A 24,050-nucleotide genomic window follows, 5' to 3' on the forward strand; every position below is an offset into this window, starting at 1 on the left:
TTTCCCCCTATTTGTTGTGATAGTATGTACATTAAAAAAAAAATCTGATTCATTTACAACATTTAATTAATACATTTAATTACAGTTTGCTTTTTGTCGCTCAACAATAAAACCAACAAATAAACAAAAGGATACATTAAAATAGAAATGAGAATCTCTGTTAAAGGCATTCCCCAACCCTTCCCAATAATTTTTCCCTCCGGCGGGCCAAATCAAATGATAAAAAGGCCCGACTTTGGCCCGCGGGTCCTAGCTTGGGCCTCACTGCTTTATAATCATGTATAGGTTTTTATTAGCCCCGTTCATATTTACAGTGACAAAAATTTAACTTAATTAATGAAACAGGGGTAAATAAATATTGCATTTATGGTCAAGTTTTAAATAGGCAAAAAAGTTGACAAAAAACGAATTACTGTTACATCCTGAATATTCATGTTAAGTTTAGCCAATGAGAGTTGAGCATGCTAATTTTTCAAGGACAGGTGCGCAGCCTCAAAGAGAAGCGAAGTTGTTGTAGACAAACCCAGTAACGAACACGAACAGTCAAATAAGCTTCGCACGAGATAACGAGGCAGACGGAGTTGGGCAAACTTATCAGATAAACTAACTTAAGTTTGTTGATTTGTTTTAGCACGGTCTATTTGTTTCTTTAAACGTGAGACTAAACTTCGAAATTTTTGCATGGATTAACTAACACTGAGCGCTCTTTGTGGCACCATGAGCTTCAACAGATAGCCCATGGAAACTATCGGAGTGTAGCGATGGAGACGGATATGGATTCGGTGAGAGTAGAATCCAGTCTGTGGATCGGTAATAAGCGCTACAGGGCTTTCCTGAGCGGATGGTACTTCAGCTGGACTGAGATCGATAAAGGGAACCGGGAGAAGAAAACAAGTACGACATTTATTCGAGAATGATTGTTCAATTTCTACGTTTTTGTGTCCTGTTTGTAGTTCTACGTTTGTTTTAAAAGCTAAAGCGTGCAGTGAAGGTCACGTTATGGGTGTGCCTGTTGCTTATATGAAATAATTAAGCTACATGACGTGATGTAATGGAGCTGAGGTAGATTACTAACTGCGAGTGTTACTTTAAGTCACTCTTACATGTAGATTAGTAACTACAATTATTTAAATGCATAATGAATAGTAGCTAATTGTTGGATTATATGCATTACTTAGCATTACTTACTTAGCCCAATATTAGAAATTAATATCACTTTTAAAGATCTTAAAAAAAAAAAAAAAAAAAAGCAAATCACCTCCTCATGGGCGCTGACATGTTGACGTCACATGATCAGCTGTGCCGGTGATGAACTCGTGTACTAACTTTAATAATAATTATAACGTTTATACCTTTTTGTTGCAATACTTTTGTTATTTATTTAAACAGTGGTAAAGAAAATAAGTAAAAAAAAAAAAAACATGGTCAAGTCAAACTGTTGTTTGTGGTAATTTTTTTTATTTAGTTTTTCAATAATCTGCCTCTAAAATCACTTTTTTGTCTATTTGGTTTAAATAAGAATCCAAAATTCCAGGTTGGTTCTCAAATTGTAGTTAACAGGTCATAAATGAGATATAACTGTAGAATAAAAAAGACCACCATAAAGCTTACCATAAAAGAGCTCCAGAATAATATAACAATGTTTTTGAGCTAAAAATAAACTGCAAAATTGGTTATTTTTGACATTCATGCACAGGGGCAGACTAGAACACAATATGCAATGTATGCAGCTGCTTAGGGCCCTGGGGAATTAGGGGGCCCCTGACCAAAAGCTCTTTTGTAAATTTTCTGTCATATTTTGTAAAATCTGTCTATAAATGTTAAGATTTTAACATTATTCTTTTCAAAACCAGGGGCCCCCATGAATAGTGGAACATTCTTTCCGTACTGCACATAGGCAAGGTGTGAGTAGTTTAAAGACATTGCGACTCAAGATTTTGAGAACTTTTGGGGGACAAAAGTAAAAATAAGACAAACAATGAAACACAGCTATCTCTGCGATATTGCTTTCTGGCCGAAACACCTGTGACATGATAAGACAGCAACAGCAATTCTTCAATTTATATGGAAAATAGTGAAACTATTAGTTTGATTGATTGTGAATTAAATTAGTTTAAACAAATTATATTAAATCTAACTAAAATGGCTAATTAACTGTATATAGTTTTTACGTTAATTTATTGCATTCAATTTTACATAGAAAAGATAAAGGTTCCTTTAAATATCAAAATATGCTATATATATATATATATATATATATATATATATATATATATATATATATATATATATATATATATATATATATATATATAATTTTTTTTTTTTTACATGCAGTTTATTTACAAAAAAAATTATCTAAAAAAGCATCTATTGATACAGAGAACGTTTTGAGTTTCAGTGCTAGGGCCCCATACCTAGAATTGCTTAGGGCCCCCAAATCAACCTGGTCATGCAAATAGTTCCAGTGGGTTACAATTCTATGAGGCCAAGTCAATAACATTTATTTTAATAGGTAACAAATTTATTTTTTATTTGCAGTCACTAATTATTTTATGGAGGAAGAAGAGCTATACAATGTAAACTAACAGAGTGCACCTTTCACTTAAGTTATTCTTACTTATAGATGATTAACCATAATGTAATCATTTGACAAGGCGCACCACTACTATTAGTATAATTATCGACAAAAATTAAAAAGTCACTTATTGTTCTATCCAAAATATGCATGGTTCCCTTGATAACTAATTAATTTGTGTTATAATAAAGCTTCTGTTTTAACCTAATATATAGCTGAATATGATGGAATAAATCAAAAGCATATCACTGTGTCACTCAGTTCTCAACTGACAAATGAATATCATTTTTAAATGTTCTTCCTAACTAGCAACGTGTCTGCATTGTTAAGACTTTAAAACAAGTTGAACGGCACAGTCCAGGCATGACAATAAAAACAGTACACCTTGAACTGAACGAACGGCCTGAGTGGGAATGGTGGAATGCCAGTAGAGAATATGAGAAACAGGTACATGACTTATGCAAGAGCGATAAGTGTATGCCTTTCTCAGTTTCAGTGCCAGTGTCAGAGGTGATTGGGGTGAAGGAAGGCCGAGTTGAGATCCAACCCCAGAAGAAAGTAGAAGACACTGATCTTGATTTTACTTGTAAGTTTTTTTTAAAGGCTCCCTTAAGTGCCTCAGAATGCACAGCTTTGTTTGATGTGTGATGTAATTTCAATTAAAACATAAAGAGAAGGTGGGACATATCAAGTAGCTCCTCTCTTTTAAACAGCATTAAAAAAACAATAGCGTTTTATTTCATGAACAAAAGTGCATCTGGCATCTTATGACAGCCAGTCCATTGTACGATTATCAGTGCATAATTCAAATCAGTCTGATAAGTATATTCTTAAGTATATGATAAGTATAAGAGGTATATTCGCGCATATAATCCACTTGCGCTGAGGCAGTTTTTGTGACATTAACATGATACTAGACTAATTTCACATTTACAAGCTTATTTAAACTGTCTGATTTATTACAAAAATAAAATAGCTGTTGTAAAGTTATGTAGCAGACTTAATTTTGAATGACTTACGTGTCTGTATGCTGACTGTGTGCAAGTGCGTTTTAACACCCATTTTTTTTAGGTCATCACACTGTTACAACTAAGGGCCACACACATAGGACGATAATTATAAATACAATCATAACTGTTCTTGTTCACACCAGCAAATGATAGCAGTCTGTTTATTTCTGCTTTATGCTTTTATTAGCTTGGAAAAATATCTTTATGAAAGTCAGCCAAAATAGTTTCTCCACATCTCGATCATTACAGCTGTGGTCTGAGTTCTGTTGTGGTTTAACATTCAGAACAATTTTCAAAACAATGTCCTGATTGTTAATTTTATAGTTATTGTGCAAGGTGGGACTGGCCCTTAATAAGAGCAAAGTAGTTTAGATTACAGGTGTCTTCAGCCACATCTTGTTAGGGTTGGGACGATTCAGATACTAGAGAGCATTTCATTGGTCAGAAGATCTGATGAGACTCACAATTGAAGTCATAAGATGGATTATTTTTGGAGTAATTGAAAAAAATCAAGTTTGGATGCAAAGTGTGATTGTTTTGAAGCACAGGAGCTTATAGATTACCTGAAAGGGTTAATTCACCCAAGATAAAAGATTCTGTCAATAATTACTCACCCTTGTTTCATTCCAAATCCCTTCATTCCTCTTTAGAACACAAATAAAGGTTTTTTGTATTAAATCTGACAGCTCTCTTGTCCTCCATATACATCAATGCTCTATTGTCCTTCTAAGTCCAGAAACATACCAAAACATGCCATGTGGTTAGTGGTTCATCAGGAATAATATGAAGCTACTATGTCTCATCATATTAATCAGTTTATTCTCCTCAGTGTCAGTACTGGAAGTGCTTTAACAAGCAATGTGCACAGATATATACTCCGTATGCCCACATGCAACTTCTTTTGTTTGGCACAACGCATTGGCATTGCATCCGATGTGTATGTTAGCAGTAAAACCAAGCACAACATGTACAGTAGGAGTTCAGCTCTTTCGTGAATGCGCATGGTGTGTTTTGAGGATGTTTTTTGGGATTTATTCTGGACTTTGAAAAAGTTGTCATTATTGCTGTTTATGGAGGATTAGGAAGCTCTAAAATTTCATCCAGAATACCATTAATTTGTGTTCCAAAAATCTGAGGGCGAGCAATTAAAAGGAATTTTTATTTTTGGGTGAGCTAACTATAAGATTAACATATTGATACTTACACCATTTTGATTTAAGGGGCATGTTGAATGATATTCTTTGCATATAGATCAAATACAACTTCTATAAATTAAACTAAGCCTTGTTTTTGGTTTCTCCAAATCACAAGTATTCCATGTGAATCGCAATAGCAGAGGTAACGCACAAGGACTGACGTGGAGTCTGGGCAGGACCCAGTTCTGCTGTCCTAGCCGGGCCGTCCGGGATCAATGGATCACTCAACTCCGAACCGCGCTCAAAACCCACAGTATGTAAAGCTGAAAATAATCCCCTTAGTCATCCATCTAGACCCATTCTCTAATGACTCATTAACATCTCTCCCTTCATCTACTTTTCCTTTGTCAGGCCCCTCGCGTCCTCACAGGTTGTTGGTGTTCATTAATCCTTTCGGAGGAAAGAAGAGGGGGAAGCAGATCTTTCACTCTCTAGTGTCCCCTCTGTTTGAGCTGGCTGGCATCAGCTCTCATGTTGTGGGTAAGATACTGAGACTCTGTCTGTCCTGTTCAATAACTGAGCAGTTATCAAGTGTCCCCCTGCATGCTCTCTGATACACCGTGAATGTCAGGTATACGGCTCTCAAGTAACACTGCTAGATCTTTATCGAGACTAGAGAAGAGGGCTGAAAGACTGAGTTAAGTGTATATATAAATACATAATATACGTTCACGAATAATATACATGTATTTTTTTAACACATTTAACTCATTTCTAATAACTGATTTATTTTATCTTTGCCATGATGAAGTTAAATAATATCTAACTAGATGTTTTCAAGACACTTCTATACAGCTTAAAGTGACATTAAAAGGCTTAACTAGGTTAAATTAACTAGGCAGGTTAGGGTAATTAATAAATAAAATAACAGAACAACTAAAGCTCAAGCCAAAAAGAAATAAAAGAAACCACAATGAAGGGGTATAATTCCCCCTTTTTAAAGCATATAGAATGCTTCAAAATAAAACTACAGATTTTTTTTTGTGTTTTACAGTGACTGAACGAGCAAATCAGGCCAGAGACTACATCCTAAAGAAAGACTTAACAGGGTTTGATGGGTGAGTTACCCTTCAGTGTTCATTACTTCTGAGAAATTATTTAGGAATGTGCAATAACAATAGAGTTATTGTAAAAATTCTTGTGACATGGGCCCTGCCCTGAGTTTTTTTTTGGTTGTTTAAGCATAAGTGTTGCATAAAGACCACAAAATAACTGCGGCCAGGGTTTTGAAATTAGTGAGGTCTGGGGGTTGTTCAATTTTTTTTTTATTAATGGTAGAATATATGTTTATTAAAAATAGAATATATGTAGTATGTACTGATTTGTTTCATGCAGCAATCTGTATGTGTAACACTTTTTATTAAAAAACATTTAGAGTACGAATGACGACAATTGCTCTACATGACTTATATAAAAGTTTAATGAATGTTTATGATTTATTATTATTTGTTAAACTTGGAATGACTTCCACTTTAAATACTACTGGTTTAAGCATGTTACAGAGTTTCATAAAGATAATATTATGATGATCATTGTGATTGTCTTGGCAAATGTGGTTTGCTTAGCAATGAACTGTTCATACATTGTGTTTTTATTATTGCCAACTGTCAGTTTAATAAGGGCGGCCAATGCATTGTTGCCAAATGTTGTTGCAAAAAAAAAAAAAAAAAAAAAACATACAAAAGCAATAAATATTTTGCTGGATACGGTCCTTAATACCACTAAAGTACTATGTGTCACTATATTTCAAGCAAGCCTACAGACAATACTCAAAATTTAGGTTCTGAAGCTCAATTCATGTCTACAATTATATATCTTTTTTTTCTATTCAGAGTGATATGTGTGGGCGGAGACGGAATGTTCAGTGAGTTGCTTCATGGTGTGATTGGACGAACGCAACAGGAGGCGGGAGTTTCAGAAAATGATCTTACTGCAATGCTGCAGCCATGTGACCTCCACATTGGTGTTATTCCAGCAGGTAAGTGTTTGCATAGTGCTGTGACTGACGTGTGTGCGGAAAAGGGTGGTTATTGTGGTCTGTTTATATGTCATTCAGATGCACGGTCGAGATAGTGAGTGCTAATTTACCTTTCCATGTTTCGCTCTTGTCCACAGGCTCTACAGACTGTGTGTGTTTCACTACAGTGGGCATAAACGACCCTGTGACATCGGCACTGCACATCATCATTGGTAATCCACATGTCATCTTTAACGAGTGTCTGTAAAGTTTTGCAGAAAAATGGAACAGACAGTAAAAACAATATAACAACAAAGTTTATATTAGAGCTGTAATGAGTGTGAATGGCACAGTTATCTGAAGATTGCAACCTGACCCCCAGGACAGCAACCTTAAGTAAAATTTCGAACATAAGCTAATTTTATTACATTTTTAAAAAACTATATACATAATGATCTTTCTCATCTCTAGTGGTAATACTGTTTTTAATGCAGCTGCTACCCTTCCAGCAGCATTGTATAATTTACTTTTAAGATAAAAAAATGTGGTCTTAAATTTTGTGGATTTACATGGCAACAGTGTCAACTGCAGTGGCGTAAAGTAACAATTTACAAATACTCAAAAGTAATTGACTTTTTTTTCTCAGAAATTGTCAGTTATTAACTAGTTTTAAAAATGTGTACTTTTACTTTCCCTTGAGTACATCTTTAGTGCTGAATCGGTACTTTTACTCCACTACTTGTCTTCAACCTGCAGTCACTACTTTATTTTTCCCTGTCTGTGGAGATTGGAAAAATCAGTCCTGTAATTCTCATCCGATCAAATTGCATATAGAAAGTCAATCACATCATACTGAACTACCTTAAGACATGGGCTATTTATGAATGCAACAAACTGTTTGGAAGCATTAAAAGTGTCCAAGAAGAAGTCCAAAATATGTACACATAATGACCAAGAGACTGATTAGACTGCATGTCACTGATGAGATGTCAACTGTATGATGACTGATGACTTAAGTGAAGTTTTACAAACTAATTTCGAGAGCAGCATGTGATATGATTGATCACGGCTAGTCCCTCATCCGTAATCAGTAATAATCCAATCAGATTGATCCAAGTCTACAATAAATAGACCGATTTCACCCTACTGCCTTTGTCGTTTTGGAAGAATCCCCCCTTCCACCCCATCTCCTCCTTTTCCTGCTTTACCAGGGGGAGCTCTTGAGAACTATCTGATCTCGGACCTCCTTACATGCTAACTGACCAGGCGGGAGCTCTGAGCTCAGGGGTCTCTCCCGTAACAGCATGTTAAACCTGCTAAAAGCAATATCTAAGTGTGAACATATGAAACAATAACTAAATGCACAACAGAATGTTAGGTTTACACACATGCCCAAAATACATGTAAATGCATCAGCTTTTTACAGCGTAATACCAAAGTCCTTTGAAGGCAAGTCATTTTACTCGTCGACCATCTTTGAAACGCCTCTTGGGCAGTATGCTCGGGCATTCTGTTTGAATGCGGAAACATCAAATTCTCCAAAACTACTTGCCAAAATTAAGATTAAATTAAATAATATGAATAACCAATAAAATTACAACAACTGTCTATTTAGTTTCCTTTCTAAATGTTCGTATCACACAAAATCTGCAGAAACTCATGCCTAGTCCAAGCCCCTCCCTCCAAGAATTGTCATTTTACAGCGATCGCTGATTGACTCCTGTACAAGAAGGCGGGCTTTATTTGCTATATAGCAATCCCTGATTGGCTCCTGTACTAGAAGGCTGGGCTTCATTCCCTATACTGACTGTTACATTTTTCACCATTCAAAAGTATATGAGTGAGACGTCTTGTGTATTCTATACTCTTTGGTAATACTCACGAGTACTATTTAACGGGCTACTTTGTACTCATACTTTTAGTAACATTTACAACAGATACTTGCACTACATTTTGGGCAAGTAATGGTATTTTTACTTGAGTATGATTTTTCAGTACTCTTCCCACCACTGGTCAACTTTATGCAGAACTTTCATAACTTATTTTTAAGACAATGCCATTGTGTCTAATGTCTGGACAGTTTAATTTCTTTAAATTTATTTCTTGGAACTTTTTAAAAATATACAAAACGTGTTTAAGAAATATAGTGTGCCATTGTACAACAAAATATAATAGAACATAGAAAAAAAAAAGATCTGAACTTTTAAAATCTTAATGAATGAGATTTGTTTAAAAAACAGCAATATTACATTTAAAAAAATGTTAAACCTGAATGATGAATAGAAGTTGCATCAAGTCAAAATTTCTACACAACAAATTGTTAAAATCAAATGAAACAAACCAATTATAAATCACATTCACTATAAACAACAAACATAAACAAATGTATTTAAAGTTAGACTAAAGCTATCTGCATTTAGAAAATGTACTATACACATTTGCATTTCATTCAACACAAAAATAATAGCTTGTTATAAACTGCATTAAATAGCTTTAATTTTTCCTTGTTTCACTCTTCAGGAGACTCTCAGCCTCTGGATGTGTGTTCTGTTCATGATCAGTCCACAGTGGTGCGTTATTCCGTTTCACTGGTGGGCTATGGTTTTTATGGCGATGTTCTGGAAGAGAGTGAGAGGCACCGCTGGATGGGCCCTCTCCGATATGATTATGCAGGTATGATGGACATGTGTCTTTAAATCAGTCGAAAAAGATAGTTTAACACTCCATTCTCTAATAGGGTTATAGAAAACACTATAGGGATGTAATATGTTAACTCTCGATCCTTCGCATAAATCTAATACATTCTTTGTGCTCATTTATTTCCATATATGTTTGTTTTCATTGTAGGTTGTATGGTTTACATGTGTAACAGAAGCTATTCGGGACTAGTGCAATATCTCCCTTCTGATTCCCAAATCTCCAGCCCACGGGACAACACTCGCTGTCTCTCAGGGTAAACATATGCTGTAATCTTTTTACCTCAATATTACATCAGAAGCATTTTGTTTAGATATAAGTGGATGGCTTTGATATATATATAAGCTATAATACAAATAGTTCAATTTGTATGGTCAGTAATTCCTGTTCTGTCTGTGACCTTGGTTTAACTTGGGTGGCTAAAAATAAAGCAACACTTCAAAATTCTGAGAAATCGGAAAAGATATGACTAAAGGTACATACACAGAAACCAATCCCACAGAAATGGCTGATATAGTTGCTATGCTGGTGGCAGAGTTCACACTGATACTGTAACAGTAAGCATGGATTTGTTGAGTGTATTTGGCTGGGTTCTTGGTTCTTTGCATCTCTATGATCTGATCTTTAGGGAATGAAGTGTTGTAAGCAGTTCCCTCATCAACATAACACATGTGGGAATATGCCTGTGGGACTGTTTTTAAGCAATATTATCTCTAATGGAGGAAAAGAAGCTGCTGAAGTGCTAAAAGAAAAAGCAAAGACAGCTAACCTAAAGGAATATTCCATGATATATCAGCCTAATTTTGGTGTACAACAATGTGTTATTCTTTCAGTTATAACAGTAATAACACATACATTTCTGCCCCTCCACTGAAACTTTGTTCACCTAAAAGCTTCAATGCTTTTATGCATAGTATATATTTTGAAAAGGGGGAAAACAATAAATCGTTTTATAATTGCTGCACTGTTTAAATAATTTGCTATTTAAAACGCGTGAAGGTCGTGTGACCATCAGTAAGAACGCAGCATCTCATTTCTCACAGGACGCGTTCTCTGCCCTCGCAGTCTCCTGAGTTCGTTCTTCCGAGGACACCTGGCAAGACTGGTCTTTACAAGAGTGCAAGTTTGTTCTCTGCGTTCTTAGAAATGAGAAACAGCCTATGTAAAATTAATCCAAAAGTAGTCTTTAAAGTAATCTGTATGGTACAAGTAATGTATGTGGTTTAATATGATAATAATAATTTATGCGCCAAAAATGTACAAGTTTATTTAATACATATCTTTACTTCCACATGGATGCCTGACGTGCTTTTACAAGAGAACCACAATGCATGCATGTTGTAATGATGAAATATGTAATGCACTCCGGGGTACTCGCACCTTTTTCCCTAAGTGCTAGACTACATTTATAATAAAAAAAATGTACAACATATTGCTATGTTTTTGTTTAATCAAATTATACTTATATTATTATGAAATTGTATATATACACGCACACACACTCACAATTAAAAATTAATGATAACACATTAGTTTAAGCACCAATTTTCACTATTAACTAATGGCTTGTTACTCTACCTGGCTATTTTTAAGATTTTGGCTGCTTATTTGTACTTAAAGTGCAGATTCCACATCCCATACTGTTATTTTAACTATTAATAAGCAGCAAATTAGGAGTTGCTTGAGGCAAAACTCATAGTTAATGGTTTATTAATAGCGAGAATTGAACCTTTAAATAAAGTCTGACCAAATTAATTAGTAACCTTATGTAATAAATATAAAACATGTCAGTAAATGAAAATAAGTAAATTTATATAATAATATTAAAAATAATATACTTAACTAATATATATTTATTTTTTTATAAATAATTATTATTCTAAATAAGTATGTTTGTATATATATGTACAGATGCCGAGTGTGTTCAGAGAGCAAAGAGCGGCTGTTTCCCCACTTTGACAGCTCCACCTCCCTCTACAGCTCTAATGTGAGCCAATACAGCACAGAGTTAGAGGGTAAGACCATCCGCTCCCTGTCTGTATAATTACTGCCTGTGTCATTTCATCAGAGACCCCATTACTGGGATCCCAATGTGCTATGTGCCTCAGTAGGCCTCATATGTTGTATGTTTTTATCTGACGGTTGTCATGTTAGCACCGAAGGCCCAGTTTCCATCATACATTTTTCCTATGATTTGATCACAGCCTATTAAGATGTATTGCTGTCTCCACCTGGTATTAACATGTATTGTTTTTCCATTTTTTCTCTGGTGTTTATTGTATCTCACATTAGAAGGTTATGGAAGGAAACTATGATTCTAAATGTACTTGTTCATCATGTGTTGAGGAGTGATGTTGTTCATCAGTAGATGAAGAGTAGTTGGTCTTTTTAGCTGTTCAAATGCATTTGACATGATCATTAACTCTAAACTCCAAAAATAAAGGCACCAGAAAAAAAACATTGTTTTATAATGTGGAGAACATATTCATAATTTAAATAATCCTTTTCAACTGTGAAGAACATTTTTGCAGAATTAAAAGACGATTTTCCATTATGAGAAGAACCCCATAATTTCTTTGTGCAAATACTGTTTTACACGCACTTACAAAAAAATCCAATATTAGTTTTGGTAAAAACATAAAAGGCCTGTGTTTCCTTTACAAATATCATTGAGAATATTCCATATTCTATTCTAAAACAAAAAAATTAAATACAAAAGCTAACACATTCTAATATATATATATATATATATATATATATATATATATATATATATATATATATATATATATATATATATATATATATATATATATATAAAATGAGGTTATTTATAAAGAAATGTAATTTTATGATTATTATTTATTAGGAAATTTATTAAGAAAAAATCCTACTTTAACAAAAAATATTAATGATGATGATTATTATAAAGTAGGATATTGTTTATTTATTATTATTATTATTTAAAAGTCTACTTTTACAATGTGACACATGCAAACCAGTGTAGAAATGTTCTAACCAACAGGCCCATGTCATATACAGTACAGATACTTAAAGGGCACCTATGGTGAAAAATCTACTTTTCAAGCTGTTTGGACAGACATGTGTAGATATAGTGTATAGACCGTCATATTGGGGTGATATAAACACACTTAGTCCTTTTTCCTCTTTCAATTTAACAACATAAAAACGGTGGATCAATTAGAGCAGTTTTCAGACCGACCGCAACTTGACATAGGAGTGGGGTCCTCCCGCCCACCGAATTGATTGACAGCTTTGCGTTGTAACATGTCCTGGTAGTCTTGTGTATAATCATACAAACACGACCAGAGGTGCTGAAAGCAACCAGGAATAAAAGGTCTGTTCAGTTTGCTAGGATCATCAATCATCATCAAATGCGATCAAGAGTAAGTTTCACATGTTTAAAATGTTTTAAAATAGTGCACGTGTGTCATGAAGTACAGTGATTTACTTCAGCACAGCCGCTTGTCAGAAAAATTATAAAGGAAGACGCTTCAATCCCGGTTTGTGGATGTTAAATCAGTTTTATTTTCTACATTAACATAACATATATCCACACCGCAGTGGAGATTAAGCTGTATTCTATCACATTTGCGTGCAAAAAGCTAAACACTATCTGTCTGTCCGTGTGCGTGTGTGAGAGAGAGAACTTTGTACATTGACATTGTGTGTGACTCATTGATGCATCTTCACAACAAATACTCATTGGTAAAGTTCTTACTGTAGTATTTCTCACAAACGCTACATGAGGTCTTCTTCCTTTAAGTCTGTTTGTTGTCTGATGCAGCCGAGGGAGGAGACGCAGAAATGCACGTAGAAACGATGGGCGGGGAGGACTAGCCTTGAAGGCGCAGTTTGACAAAACAGCCCCCTGGTAAAAATTTATAAAAGAGAATCTTGTAAAAAGTATAATGAAAAATGTGATGGGTGTTTTGAGCTGAAACTTTACATACACATTCTGGAGATGCAAAACACATATTAAATCTGAAAAGAGGGGTAACCTAGGTGCCCTTTAATAAATAATCCACTATAAATTAAAAGCATTAACGTATGCTGTGTTTTATTTTTGTTTTCACAAGAGACGTAACAAATTCCGCTTTTAAATAATAGGTCACCTATAGCTTTCGTCATGAGCCACAGCTGTGTTCAAAATGACATCAATGTTTTTAAAGTGCACTGCGAAGGGAGAGCAATTGTAAACATGAAGATCGCTAAAACTGAATTGTAAAAATACTTTGAAGGCAAATTACACCCAAGAGTTATGACTTTAATGCTTTTGTTTTTTATTAATTCCAAGTATAAATGTAAGAATGTGCTAAATGATTAGGGCATTGGGGGATAACTGGGAATAGAACACAGCCAGGAACTATGTTTCTAACTACAGCTCCAGAGGTGTAGTTGCAATCATACAATTTTGCAATGCAGTTTGTGAATGTTTCTTGGAACGATGGATTTGGGAAACACCAAATCAACAATTTATGTTTGTAATGACGAAACTTGCGACCACAGTTGGCTAACGATGGTTGTTGGAAACGCACCCTAGCTTGACAGTAGGGGAAAAAAAGGATTCCATAGATGTTATAAGATCTTCATGGAACCATTGTTGCCAATAAAGTACCATTTATTTGTAATACTCAGTATACCTTCTGCTTAGTCCCTGATTTATCAGGGGTTGCCACAGCGGAATGAACCGCCAACTACTCTGGCATATGTTTTACACAGTGGATCCGGTGTGTGTAAACGTAAATTAGTTTTTTTTTCTACACATAAAAGATGAACCTCTGGTAGTGTTTAAAAGTGAACATGCAGAATGTTTTAGACTCCATTTTCTGTTTACTTTCTGTATTTAGCATCTTAATACAATCCCAAATGTGTTGCAATAAACCTACAAAATTCAGTTGTTGATTACTAAGTCAAGAATTAGATAGATGATTGTTGGATACTTAACCCTTTATCATTGTTTTATCTCAGGTGAATGGGTGACTGTTGAAGGCACATTCAAGTGCATCTCTCTTACGTGTGTGTCAAGCTCATGTCCACGAAGCCCAAAGGGTCTTTCGCCATCCGCTCACTTGGCCGATGGGACAGCAGACCTCATCCTTGTGCGAGACACTAACCCTCTAAGCTTTCTCACATACCTGCACAGGCACACAAACAAACAGGATCAGGTAAAACCAAAAGATTTACAATGACACTCTCGAATCAGTCAGAAACAAAGTCTGATCCATCTCTAAATTACAATTTCAGTTTGACCTGCCATTTGTTGAAGTCCATCGTGTCAAGGCAGTTCGGTTTTCTCTACCACCTGGAGAAGAAGAGGACTTTGAGGAGGAGGAAGAGAAAATTCAGAGCTCCGCTGAGAGAGTACTGGAGGATCCTGGGAAACTCTGCAGTAATAACATTGCAGGTCATTCACAGCAGCATCTCACGGGTCAGAAAGAGAAAGCAACTTCAACCAGTAGATTCAAGAGACCAGGCTTTGTGTGCGGGCCCTGCTGTACTAAACCTCGCTCAGTATCAGTGTGGAACTGTGATGGAGAAATTCTGCCTCAGACTGAGATCTCTTGCAGGTATTGTCTCATGGTCAGTTCAGAGATAATCAGTTGGAAAAGTCATAGCCAACATGTCCAAAAAAGTCATAGTACACTAAACAAGCCATTTAAACATAGTACCACACCAAAAAAAAATCATAACTCTAAAAATAACTATATAATTATCCAGCACCAATGTGCAATAACATCGATACCATGCAAAAATACATTGATGAAATGGTAAAATGCTTATGAATATCAAACCACAAAAAGAGACTTAAATATGAAGTATGTGTGTCATTTCACTATATCTGGACATGAACACATGAATTAAATCTGCAAAGCTGCTCTGGCAGTCATGCTTTATTCTTTTCGATTACGTATTTTTCATTCATTAAACTGGAATGAAGAAAAAGTACGGATAAAATAAAAATTGAGGAAAAACTATGGAGCCAGATCAGTCTCAAAAATAATGCATTTACAAAATGTAATTTATACATCTATAACACATCACATTAACAAAATTCAATTTGTATGTTCAAAACAATATTTGTAAATACAAAAATCTAAGTCGCAAATCCAAAACACGATTCAAAAATACAAAAATCCACTTCGTAAGTTCAAAACAGGATTTATACATACACAAATCCAATTTGGAAGTTCAAAACACAATTTATTATCAAAGAAGTCCAATTTGTAAATTCAAAACACAATTTAAAAACACACAAATCCAATTCGTAAATTCAAAACACAACTCAAAACACACAAATCCAATTCGTAAACTAAAAACACGATTCAAAAATACATAAATCCAATTTGTAAGTTCAAAATACCATTCATAAATACACAAATCCAATTCGTAAGTTCAAAACACCATTCATAAATACACAAAACCAATTCGTAACTTCAAAACACGATTCAAAAATACACAAATCCAATTGGTGAATTTAAAACATGATTTAAAAACACACAAATTCAACTCGTAAATCCAAAACATGATTCAAAAATACACAAATCAAACTTGTTAATCCAAAACATGATACATAAATACACAAATCCAACTTATAAATCCAAAACATGATTCAAAAATACACAAATCCAACTCGTAAATCCAAAACACGATTCAAATACACAAATCCAATTTGTAAATCCAAAACACGATTCAAAAACACACAAATCCAACTCGTAAATCCAAAACACAATTCAAAAATACACAAATTCGATTCAGAAATCCAAAACACGATTCAAAAATACACAAATCCAACTCGTAAATCCAAAACAATTTAAAAAAATACACAATTTCGATTTAGAAATTCAAAACAATTAAAAAACAAACAAATCCAATTTGTTAATTTCAAACGCAATCAAAAAATGAACAAATTCGATTTGTAAGTCCTAAATACGTTCATAACAAATTCAATTCATTTGGCAAAAATATTTATGATTTTAACTTGTGAACTCACAAATTGTGTTGTATTTAAGAATTGTGTTTTGAATTTACAAATTGTTTTTTTTATTTTGTATTATATCTGATCTGGTTGCATAATAAACTAATTATACTGGACTCCATTTCTTTTGATTAAAAAGCACAAACTTCAGATTTGTAGTTTTCTGCTCAAGTTGGATTCTGATACTGTAAATTTTTTTCATCATTTTTCATTTGAACAAAACAAATTAAGTGATGTTGTTCGATAGTGTTCCTAAAACATTTACAACCATTCTAAAAAATACACTTTCATCATAGATATCATCCTTCATAAAAGACTTCTTTAAACAAAAATCAAGCAAAACACTCCACCGACCACAAACTTTTGATAGGTTTAGCATTTGCTTAATGATTTGGCTAGTGATACGAGCAGATCATAGTTAATGATATCAATATCATAAATGATTATGCGTTTTAAACCAAAACCTTTACATGTTCTTCATTTGAATGTTTTCCTTCCTTTCACAGAATACACGGTCAGCTGGTGCGGCTCTTCGCCAGGGGCATCGAGGATTCAACAAGAGCTTAATACCTAAAGAAGATGAAATACCATGCAAATAATATGAAAGATGAGAAAAGGGATGCACAGAGTGAATGTCCTGCATAAGGCAGAGCAGTGATGTCATTTGGAAGATATTTCAAATGTTACAATATATTTTTTAATAAAAAAAAAATCCGATCTGTCATAATTCAATTGATTTTACGTTTTTTTGCAGAGCAGAAAACTTATTTATGCAATATTAGAGTGCAAACTGAGCTATGCTATTTGTTGCTGTTTTTTAAAGAATTTTTGCACCTGTCACTCCAGAACATAAGTGATGAGTTGTCCTATTTGTTCTGGAGACACCACATTCTCTCTTGGGCTTGTACATGGGAGTGACAGTCACAGACGGGGAGTGACAGACGTGTTTTAAGGGAGTGGACTCATTCCAGTCAGCATTCTTACAGTGCAACTGGAATGTGTTCGTTCAGGACGATTTATTAGTATGTGTTTTCCCCAATAAAGCATCTTTTCAAAACTTAATTTTACTATTCTTATTATAAGATACATTAAAAACACAATATATTTAAATGTTAGCTACCAACATACAACCAATGCTTTTGTTTTTCCACAATAGTGTAATTGATCTGTGATAATGCTGCTTAATCATAATTTGCATACATGACACTGTGATACTGATACATTTATTCATACTTGTATAAATAGAGAAAGACTGAATTTATCTTTAATAAAATGCAACAAATTAACGATTATATGACTTTAAACAGCTTTGTTTGATATAAATATGAATTTGTGGGAAAAAAAAACTACTCCATCAAACTAACAAGATAATCTATTCTGTAATTAAAATAATACAAATAATTATACTTTGTTTTCCTAGGTTAAAAAAAAAACTGAAATCGGTGAACTACCTGACTGAAGAATACCACTCTTTCTTATCAAATCATCTGCTTCTAAGTGACAGGTTGATGGGAATACATGATTTAACATCACTGTCAGTTTACATCTGAATAAACAATGCTTAGGTTTAAAAGATCAGCTTTTTTTTTTTAGCAATGTATGATCTGTATCAGGGCTGAGGTATAAGGTAAGGTAATGTTTATTTTAACATGCTTTCTTGCAAAGCTACAAATCGCCTACTATAATACTATTATTACTATAACAAAAAAACTACAATAATAACTACTATAATAAGTACTGCTATAACAAAAATATGCAGTTGAAGTCAGAATTATTTGCCCCCCCCCCCCCCCCTTTCCCCAGTTCCACTTTGAGGGATACGCCAGTTAAAAAGTAACCAGTCACATTTTGGATCAGCTGAAGTCTTGACTTAGCTGACTTTGAGCCACCAGAGCATTACAGAGTTCAAAGGGGAAGAAAATAAAAGCATGGACCACTTTTTCCAAATCAAAGAGAGAAAAGAAGAAAGGATATAAGTTTTTGCTTCGCTCAAATACGACAAATAAATCTAAATGTCAACAGCATAAATATGAAAAGAAGGTTTATAATTCCTGAGAATATGTAAAGGAAAAACTGAAAAGGACCAACAATTTAACCCTGTGAAACTCCATGGTTCAGCTATAGATGATCCTTAATCCTCAAATAAAACTGAGAAAACCGATCTAATGAATGAGACCTGAACCAGTACAAAACTGTTCCCTGTGAGCCCACAATGTGCTCCAAGCAAGAAAGACAGGGTCAGAAAATGTATCAATAAATCCAGCAACACAGGATCAACACAGATGCAGTCAGAATACTTTAAAAGCTCATTCATAAACCATATCAGAGCCATCTCAGTGCTATGAAAGAGTTTAAATTCAGATTGAAACTTCTCAGAGATTATTTAGATAAATTAAAATCAATTTCCTTAAGAGAAATATAATGCAATTTGCTGTCTACATATTGGTCTTGAGATAGAAATGCTCAAGCCTGAAAGACATTCCTCAAGCTCTGGTCATCTTTTTGGCATTTGTGGCATTTTCTGACTGCAACCGGTACAACCAGAACTAAGATGTCCAGAGAAACAGCAAGATGAATACATACAATGCTTGAAATATAAAAAGAGAAAAGGCCTGTTCATATACACACACACACACACACACACACATATATATATATATATATATATATATATATATATATATATATATATTTATTTATTTATTTATTTATTTTTTGTAAAGCCTAACCTGGGACTAGGGCTGCAAATTAGCTTTATGCTATATGCCCTATGTACACAACATCGGTTATCTTTGTATAACAATGTCAAGTGTATTGTCCCTGTAAAATAAACAAGCAAAAAAAAAAAAAAAAAAAAATATATATATATATATATATATATATATATATATATATATATATATATATATATATATATATATACACACTTATTTTTATTAACAATAACTGTAACCATATCAGTGTTCACACCAGTGGTTTAGAATTTTGTTAGACCATTTTAATGTGGTCACTAGAACTTTTCCTACTTGTTATCAAACTATTTCATAACTGTAACAAGAGGCAATTCAATAGTAACCTCATGTTAAAACTGTTATCATAACATTATCAATATGTGGCTCTTTTTGAATTCTCACAATTTTATCAACTTTTTGAACTGTAAGAAATAACATCAGATTTGTGAAATAAGTCACAATTAGCTTTTTTATATTTTTATATCGATAAAAAGCTAAATGGATTCTAACTGACAGATGAAAAAAACATTACAGGGCAACTTATGATGAAAACATCTATTGGAAGCTGTTTGGACAGAACTGAGTGTGGGTATAGTCATAGTGTGTCCACAGTCATGTTGGAGTGATATAAAGACAAAGTCTATTTTTTTTTTTCATTTCCTGATGTTAAAATAGGATTAAAATCCATCTTTGATTTTGAGGCCCACCGCAACGTGACGTATGAGTGCAGATTTCTCCACCCTCGCCATTGATTGACAGCCGCGTATTAACAAATCTCCAAAGTAATGCATTTAATCATATCAACAAGCAACGCAATCCCAAGGCAATTCCTAACTTATATCCCTAACTTTATTTAGTGGCTAATTCGTATGAATTTGTACTATCTAATTCGTACAATTTTGTACGATTTGCTCATCACCCAGTGATGGTTGGGGTTAGGGGTGGGGTGCCACGCCTTCTTTTTAAAATCATATATTTTCGTACAAGTTTGTACAAATTAGCCACTAAACTCACAAATCGTAAAATACTTGCGTTTCCTCGTGAGATCAGGCTGCAACAAAACAAGACGTGCACAAAGCAACCGGGATTAAAAGATCTATTCAGCTCTCTGGGATCATCAATCATCATCAAATGTGATCAAGAATGAGTTTCACAAGTTTAAAACGTTTTTAAAACGGTGCATGTTTGTAATGAATTACAGCGACTTTACTGTCTTTATCACCACAGCCTCATGTCAGTGAAATTATTAAAATATGACAATTCAATTCCTGTTTGTGGACATTAAATCAGGTTTATTTTGTACATTAAGATAACAGATATCCATACAGCAGTGGATGTTAACATGTATCCTGTCACATTTGCTGTCGAGTTAAATGCGTCCTGTGTGTGTGCGCGTGAACTTTGTAATGACATTGTCTGTGACTCGTCGCAGAAAGGCTTGAACAAATACATCAAATAATCATTAGTAAAGATCTTACTATATTGCTCACAAAACTCACAAATGAGATCTGCTTCCTTCATGTCTGTCACTATGCTGTTTATCTGACGCAGCCGAGGCAGAGACTGAGGCACACTCTGACAGGCACATGGGAATAGTGGGTGGGGAGAAACAGCATTAAAGGCACAGGCAAAAAAAAACAGCTAAATTGTGTTTAGAGCAGAAAATCCCAATGTTCTAATAAACAATCTGATGGGTGTTTTGAGCTGAAACCAGACACAAAAAGACTCACCTTAAATCTTAAAAAAGGAGTAAAATATGTGCCCTTTAAAAAGAATGTTTTCTCACCCATTATTGTTCTTGCTACAGTGAGCTGTTGTGCTATTCCATTTTGTTATTTGCCTCAGTGTGAAATGGCCTGTACAGGATCATTTCTGTGATGACAGTTTCTATGTGACAAGAGCAGTGAGTCTAAAACATCTGCACAGACGGAACTAAATAATGTATTTTATTTACTATGGAAGACTATAGCATCCAAAAGCACATGTGTGCATTTAATCTTGTCAACACACAGCTTGACCATGTCAACAAGACCAACAGCCAATGAAATTGCTGTATTTGAGTCTATATTTGCACACACGACACAATAGTTTGTTTTGGATATGCATATACAAGCATTAGACATCATGTGCGTTTGTGCAGAATATTGTACTGTGCGCTCACCAGGCACTTTATTTGGTACACCAGTCCAACTGCTCATTAACGCAAATTTCTAATCAGCCAATCATATGGCAGCAACTCAATGCGTTTAGGCATGTAGACTGGTAAAGTCCAGATCGGATACGCAGCCGGCAAGAAGTGCGAATTGCACATTAATATAGCAGCATTTTTCAATAACATTGTTTAATAATAATGTATATTTTACAGTACTGTGACAGTTGGGTTTAGGGTTGGGTGTGGGGTAAGAGTTAAAAAATACAACTTATTGGGTAATTTAATGGTAGCATAAATAATACTCTGTACAACTACTATTATTACAGTGCTGTGACAGTTGGGTTTAGGTGGAGGTAGACATTAATAAAATAAGATGAATAAGTTTTATAAATAATACAAATTAATTATTCTCGTTAACCTCCAGCCACAACCATATCTGATTTAGCAACAACCATGTAGACATATGGTCAAGACATCTGCTACAGTTCCAACCGAGCATCAGAATGGGGAAGGAGGGTGATTTTGACTTTGAAAGTGGCATGGTTGTTGATGCCTGGTGGGTTGGCCTGAGTATTTCAGAAACTGCTGATCTACTGGGATTTTCACACACAACCATCTCTAAGGTTTACAGAAAATGGTCCAAAAAAGAGAAAATATGCAGTGAGTGGCGGTTTTCTGGGTGCAAATGTCTTGTTAATGCCAAAGGTCAGAGGAGAATGGCCAAACTGGTTCAAGCTGATAGCAACAGTAATTCAAATAACCACTCGTTATAATTGAGGTATGCAGAAGAGCATCTCTCTGAACGCACAACCTATTGAACCTTGAGACAGATGGGTTACAGCAGCAGAATACAACACTGGGTGCCAGTCCTGTTATGTTGGACAATAGAAAATTGGAAAAATGTTGCCTGGTCTGATGAGTCTCGATTTCTGCTGCGACATCCGGATGGATGAGTCAGAATTTGGCATCAACAACATGAAAGCATGGATCCATCCTGCCTTCTATAAACTGTTCAGGCTGCTGCTGGTGGTGTAATAGTGTGAGGGATTTTTTATTTGCACACTTTGGGCCTATTAGTACCAATTGAGCATTGTGTCAACGTCAAAGCCTATTGTTGCTGAGTCTGACCATGTCCATTCCTTTATGACCACAGTGTACCCATCCTCTGATGGCTACTTCCAGCAGGATAACACATAAATCATCTCAGACTGGTTTCTTAAACATGACAATGAGTTCACTGTACTCAAATGGCCTTAAGCCTTAAATGGCCTTGATTAAGGCAGTTCTGAAGGCAAAACCCGGTACTTGTAAGGCGTACCTAATTAAGTGGCCAGTGAGTGTATATTGATATGCAAGTACGCAAAAAACATAATATTGCCTTTTTTAAAAACAGCTGCATCAACAGTCAAATGTTGCATATTGACATGATTTAAAAAAAATGCTAATAATCTTATTTTAATATTTATTATTTAACTGATCATCACTGCAATGCTTTTACCTCAAGAAGGAATTCCCCTGTCTAAACTCTCAACTTATGATAGGGCCTTTACTAAAAGATGCTAACTATGTACACCTTTCACCTAAATATATACAGATACCTAAACAAGCACAACAATCATGATGTCATAAAGTGCTCCAAAACTGCTCACAAATCACAGAAGTTTTATTAAAAATAAACAAATACATTTTATTTTGTTTAGTTTTACGTTATAAATAACTTTAAACACTTCTATAATTTACAATTATTTTATGTATCATTTTTATACCAATATTACCAAGAAAATATCAATATAAAAATTATTTCAGTTGTTTTATTCATCCTAATACTCTTTTTCCCCCATAATAAACATTTTCCATATGCAAAAAGGATCAATATTGGAAGGTCTTCAACTCCAGCAAACTTTCAAACGAGTCAAAACCAAAGTTTACACAGACAATAGTGAGGTATAAAAGAATGACTCATGCAGTGCCAATTATAGACATGCAATATGGAGCAAACACACCATGAAGATTAACTTGTTACACATTTACAGTTAGCCAGAAAAAACACTTCCTTTTGGCACTGTTCTCGCTGTACACATGCTGTTAAACAAAACCAAACGTGTTTCCTAAATTGTGCAGTGGTGTAATAAAAAAATTAATAAACTAGTGCAGATAAATTGTGAATTAACAATGAACCCATTGTCCAATCTAAACGACACATTTAAATAAATCTGATAGTCTATGTTACCATGTGCACTTCCAAGATGCTTAAAATAAGTGTAAGTTAAGTGAGCTAGCTAGAGAAACCTATCCCAGATAGCAAAATACACTCGGGCCAGTTCCGGCTAGATTGTCGCCTGCCGAAGACTTACCCCTCGGCCCAACTCCGGCTGCCGGACTCGGGCCGGATGCCTGTGGACTCACTGCCCGATTCCGGCCCGAATCAAGCGGGCCAGATGCGGCGGCCGTAAGCGAGCCGACGCTGCGCATCCGCGCCGAAATCGGCGCGAGGGTAATGTGCGCTGCGGCCCGGAGCTGGCGCGACTCCGTATTTATACACCTTATAAAACCTTTTGGTATTACATTGGTACTTAATATATGGTATTACAACCATTTGAATTTATACAACAGCAAACACAGGCTATAATGTAAACACAAAGTGTAAGCACTGCGTTTAACCTTTGAATAAAGTGCAAACTGCATACACATTCTGTAACGAAAATAATCAGACAAATGACAAAATAAA

At 34.7% G+C, this 24,050-nt stretch overlaps 1 protein-coding gene and 1 long non-coding RNA gene across 3 annotated transcripts; one reads left to right on the plus strand and one right to left on the minus strand.

Annotated features, from left to right (window-relative positions):
* Nucleotides 1–504: 504 nt before the first annotated feature.
* zgc:158263 lies at nt 505–17,500 on the plus strand. Of its 2 annotated transcripts, NM_001080679.2 has the most exon segments (13): nt 505–894; nt 3,069–3,164; nt 4,900–5,037; nt 5,136–5,264; nt 5,779–5,842; nt 6,617–6,762; nt 6,900–6,974; nt 9,262–9,414; nt 9,589–9,694; nt 11,350–11,453; nt 14,431–14,627; nt 14,707–15,029; nt 16,945–17,500. In NM_001080679.2, coding segments are annotated over 13 exon segments (1,725 nt in total). In that variant the 5' UTR covers nt 505–761; the 3' UTR covers nt 17,006–17,500.
* On the minus strand, nt 12,964–17,861 carry LOC141380501 (uncharacterized). The gene is made up of 4 exons (XR_015523678.1): nt 15,824–17,861; nt 14,713–15,744; nt 14,477–14,597; nt 12,964–13,330 (listed from the first exon to the last, which is right to left on the minus strand). It is a non-coding gene; the product is annotated as an uncharacterized LOC141380501 (long non-coding RNA).
* Nucleotides 17,862–24,050: the final 6,189 nt, after the last annotated feature.

Source organism: Danio rerio, chromosome 23 (genome assembly GCF_052040795.2).
Source record: "Danio rerio strain M-AB ecotype USA chromosome 23, GRCz13ab, whole genome shotgun sequence".
Taxonomy (NCBI): Eukaryota; Metazoa; Chordata; class Actinopteri; order Cypriniformes; family Danionidae; genus Danio; species Danio rerio.

Excerpts from the sequence above, each read along its gene's own strand:
- zgc:158263 (XM_087306234.1), top strand. The coding sequence starts at position 762 with ATGGAGACGGATATGGATTCGGTGAGAGTAGAATCCAGTCTGTGGATC. Across the intron at positions 5,038-5,135 it reads AACCGCGCTCAAAACCCACA|GCCCCTCGCGTCCTCACAGG; the intron begins GTATGTAAAGCT and ends TTCCTTTGTCAG. Across the intron at positions 5,265-5,778 it reads CATCAGCTCTCATGTTGTGG|TGACTGAACGAGCAAATCAG; the intron begins GTAAGATACTGA and ends TGTGTTTTACAG.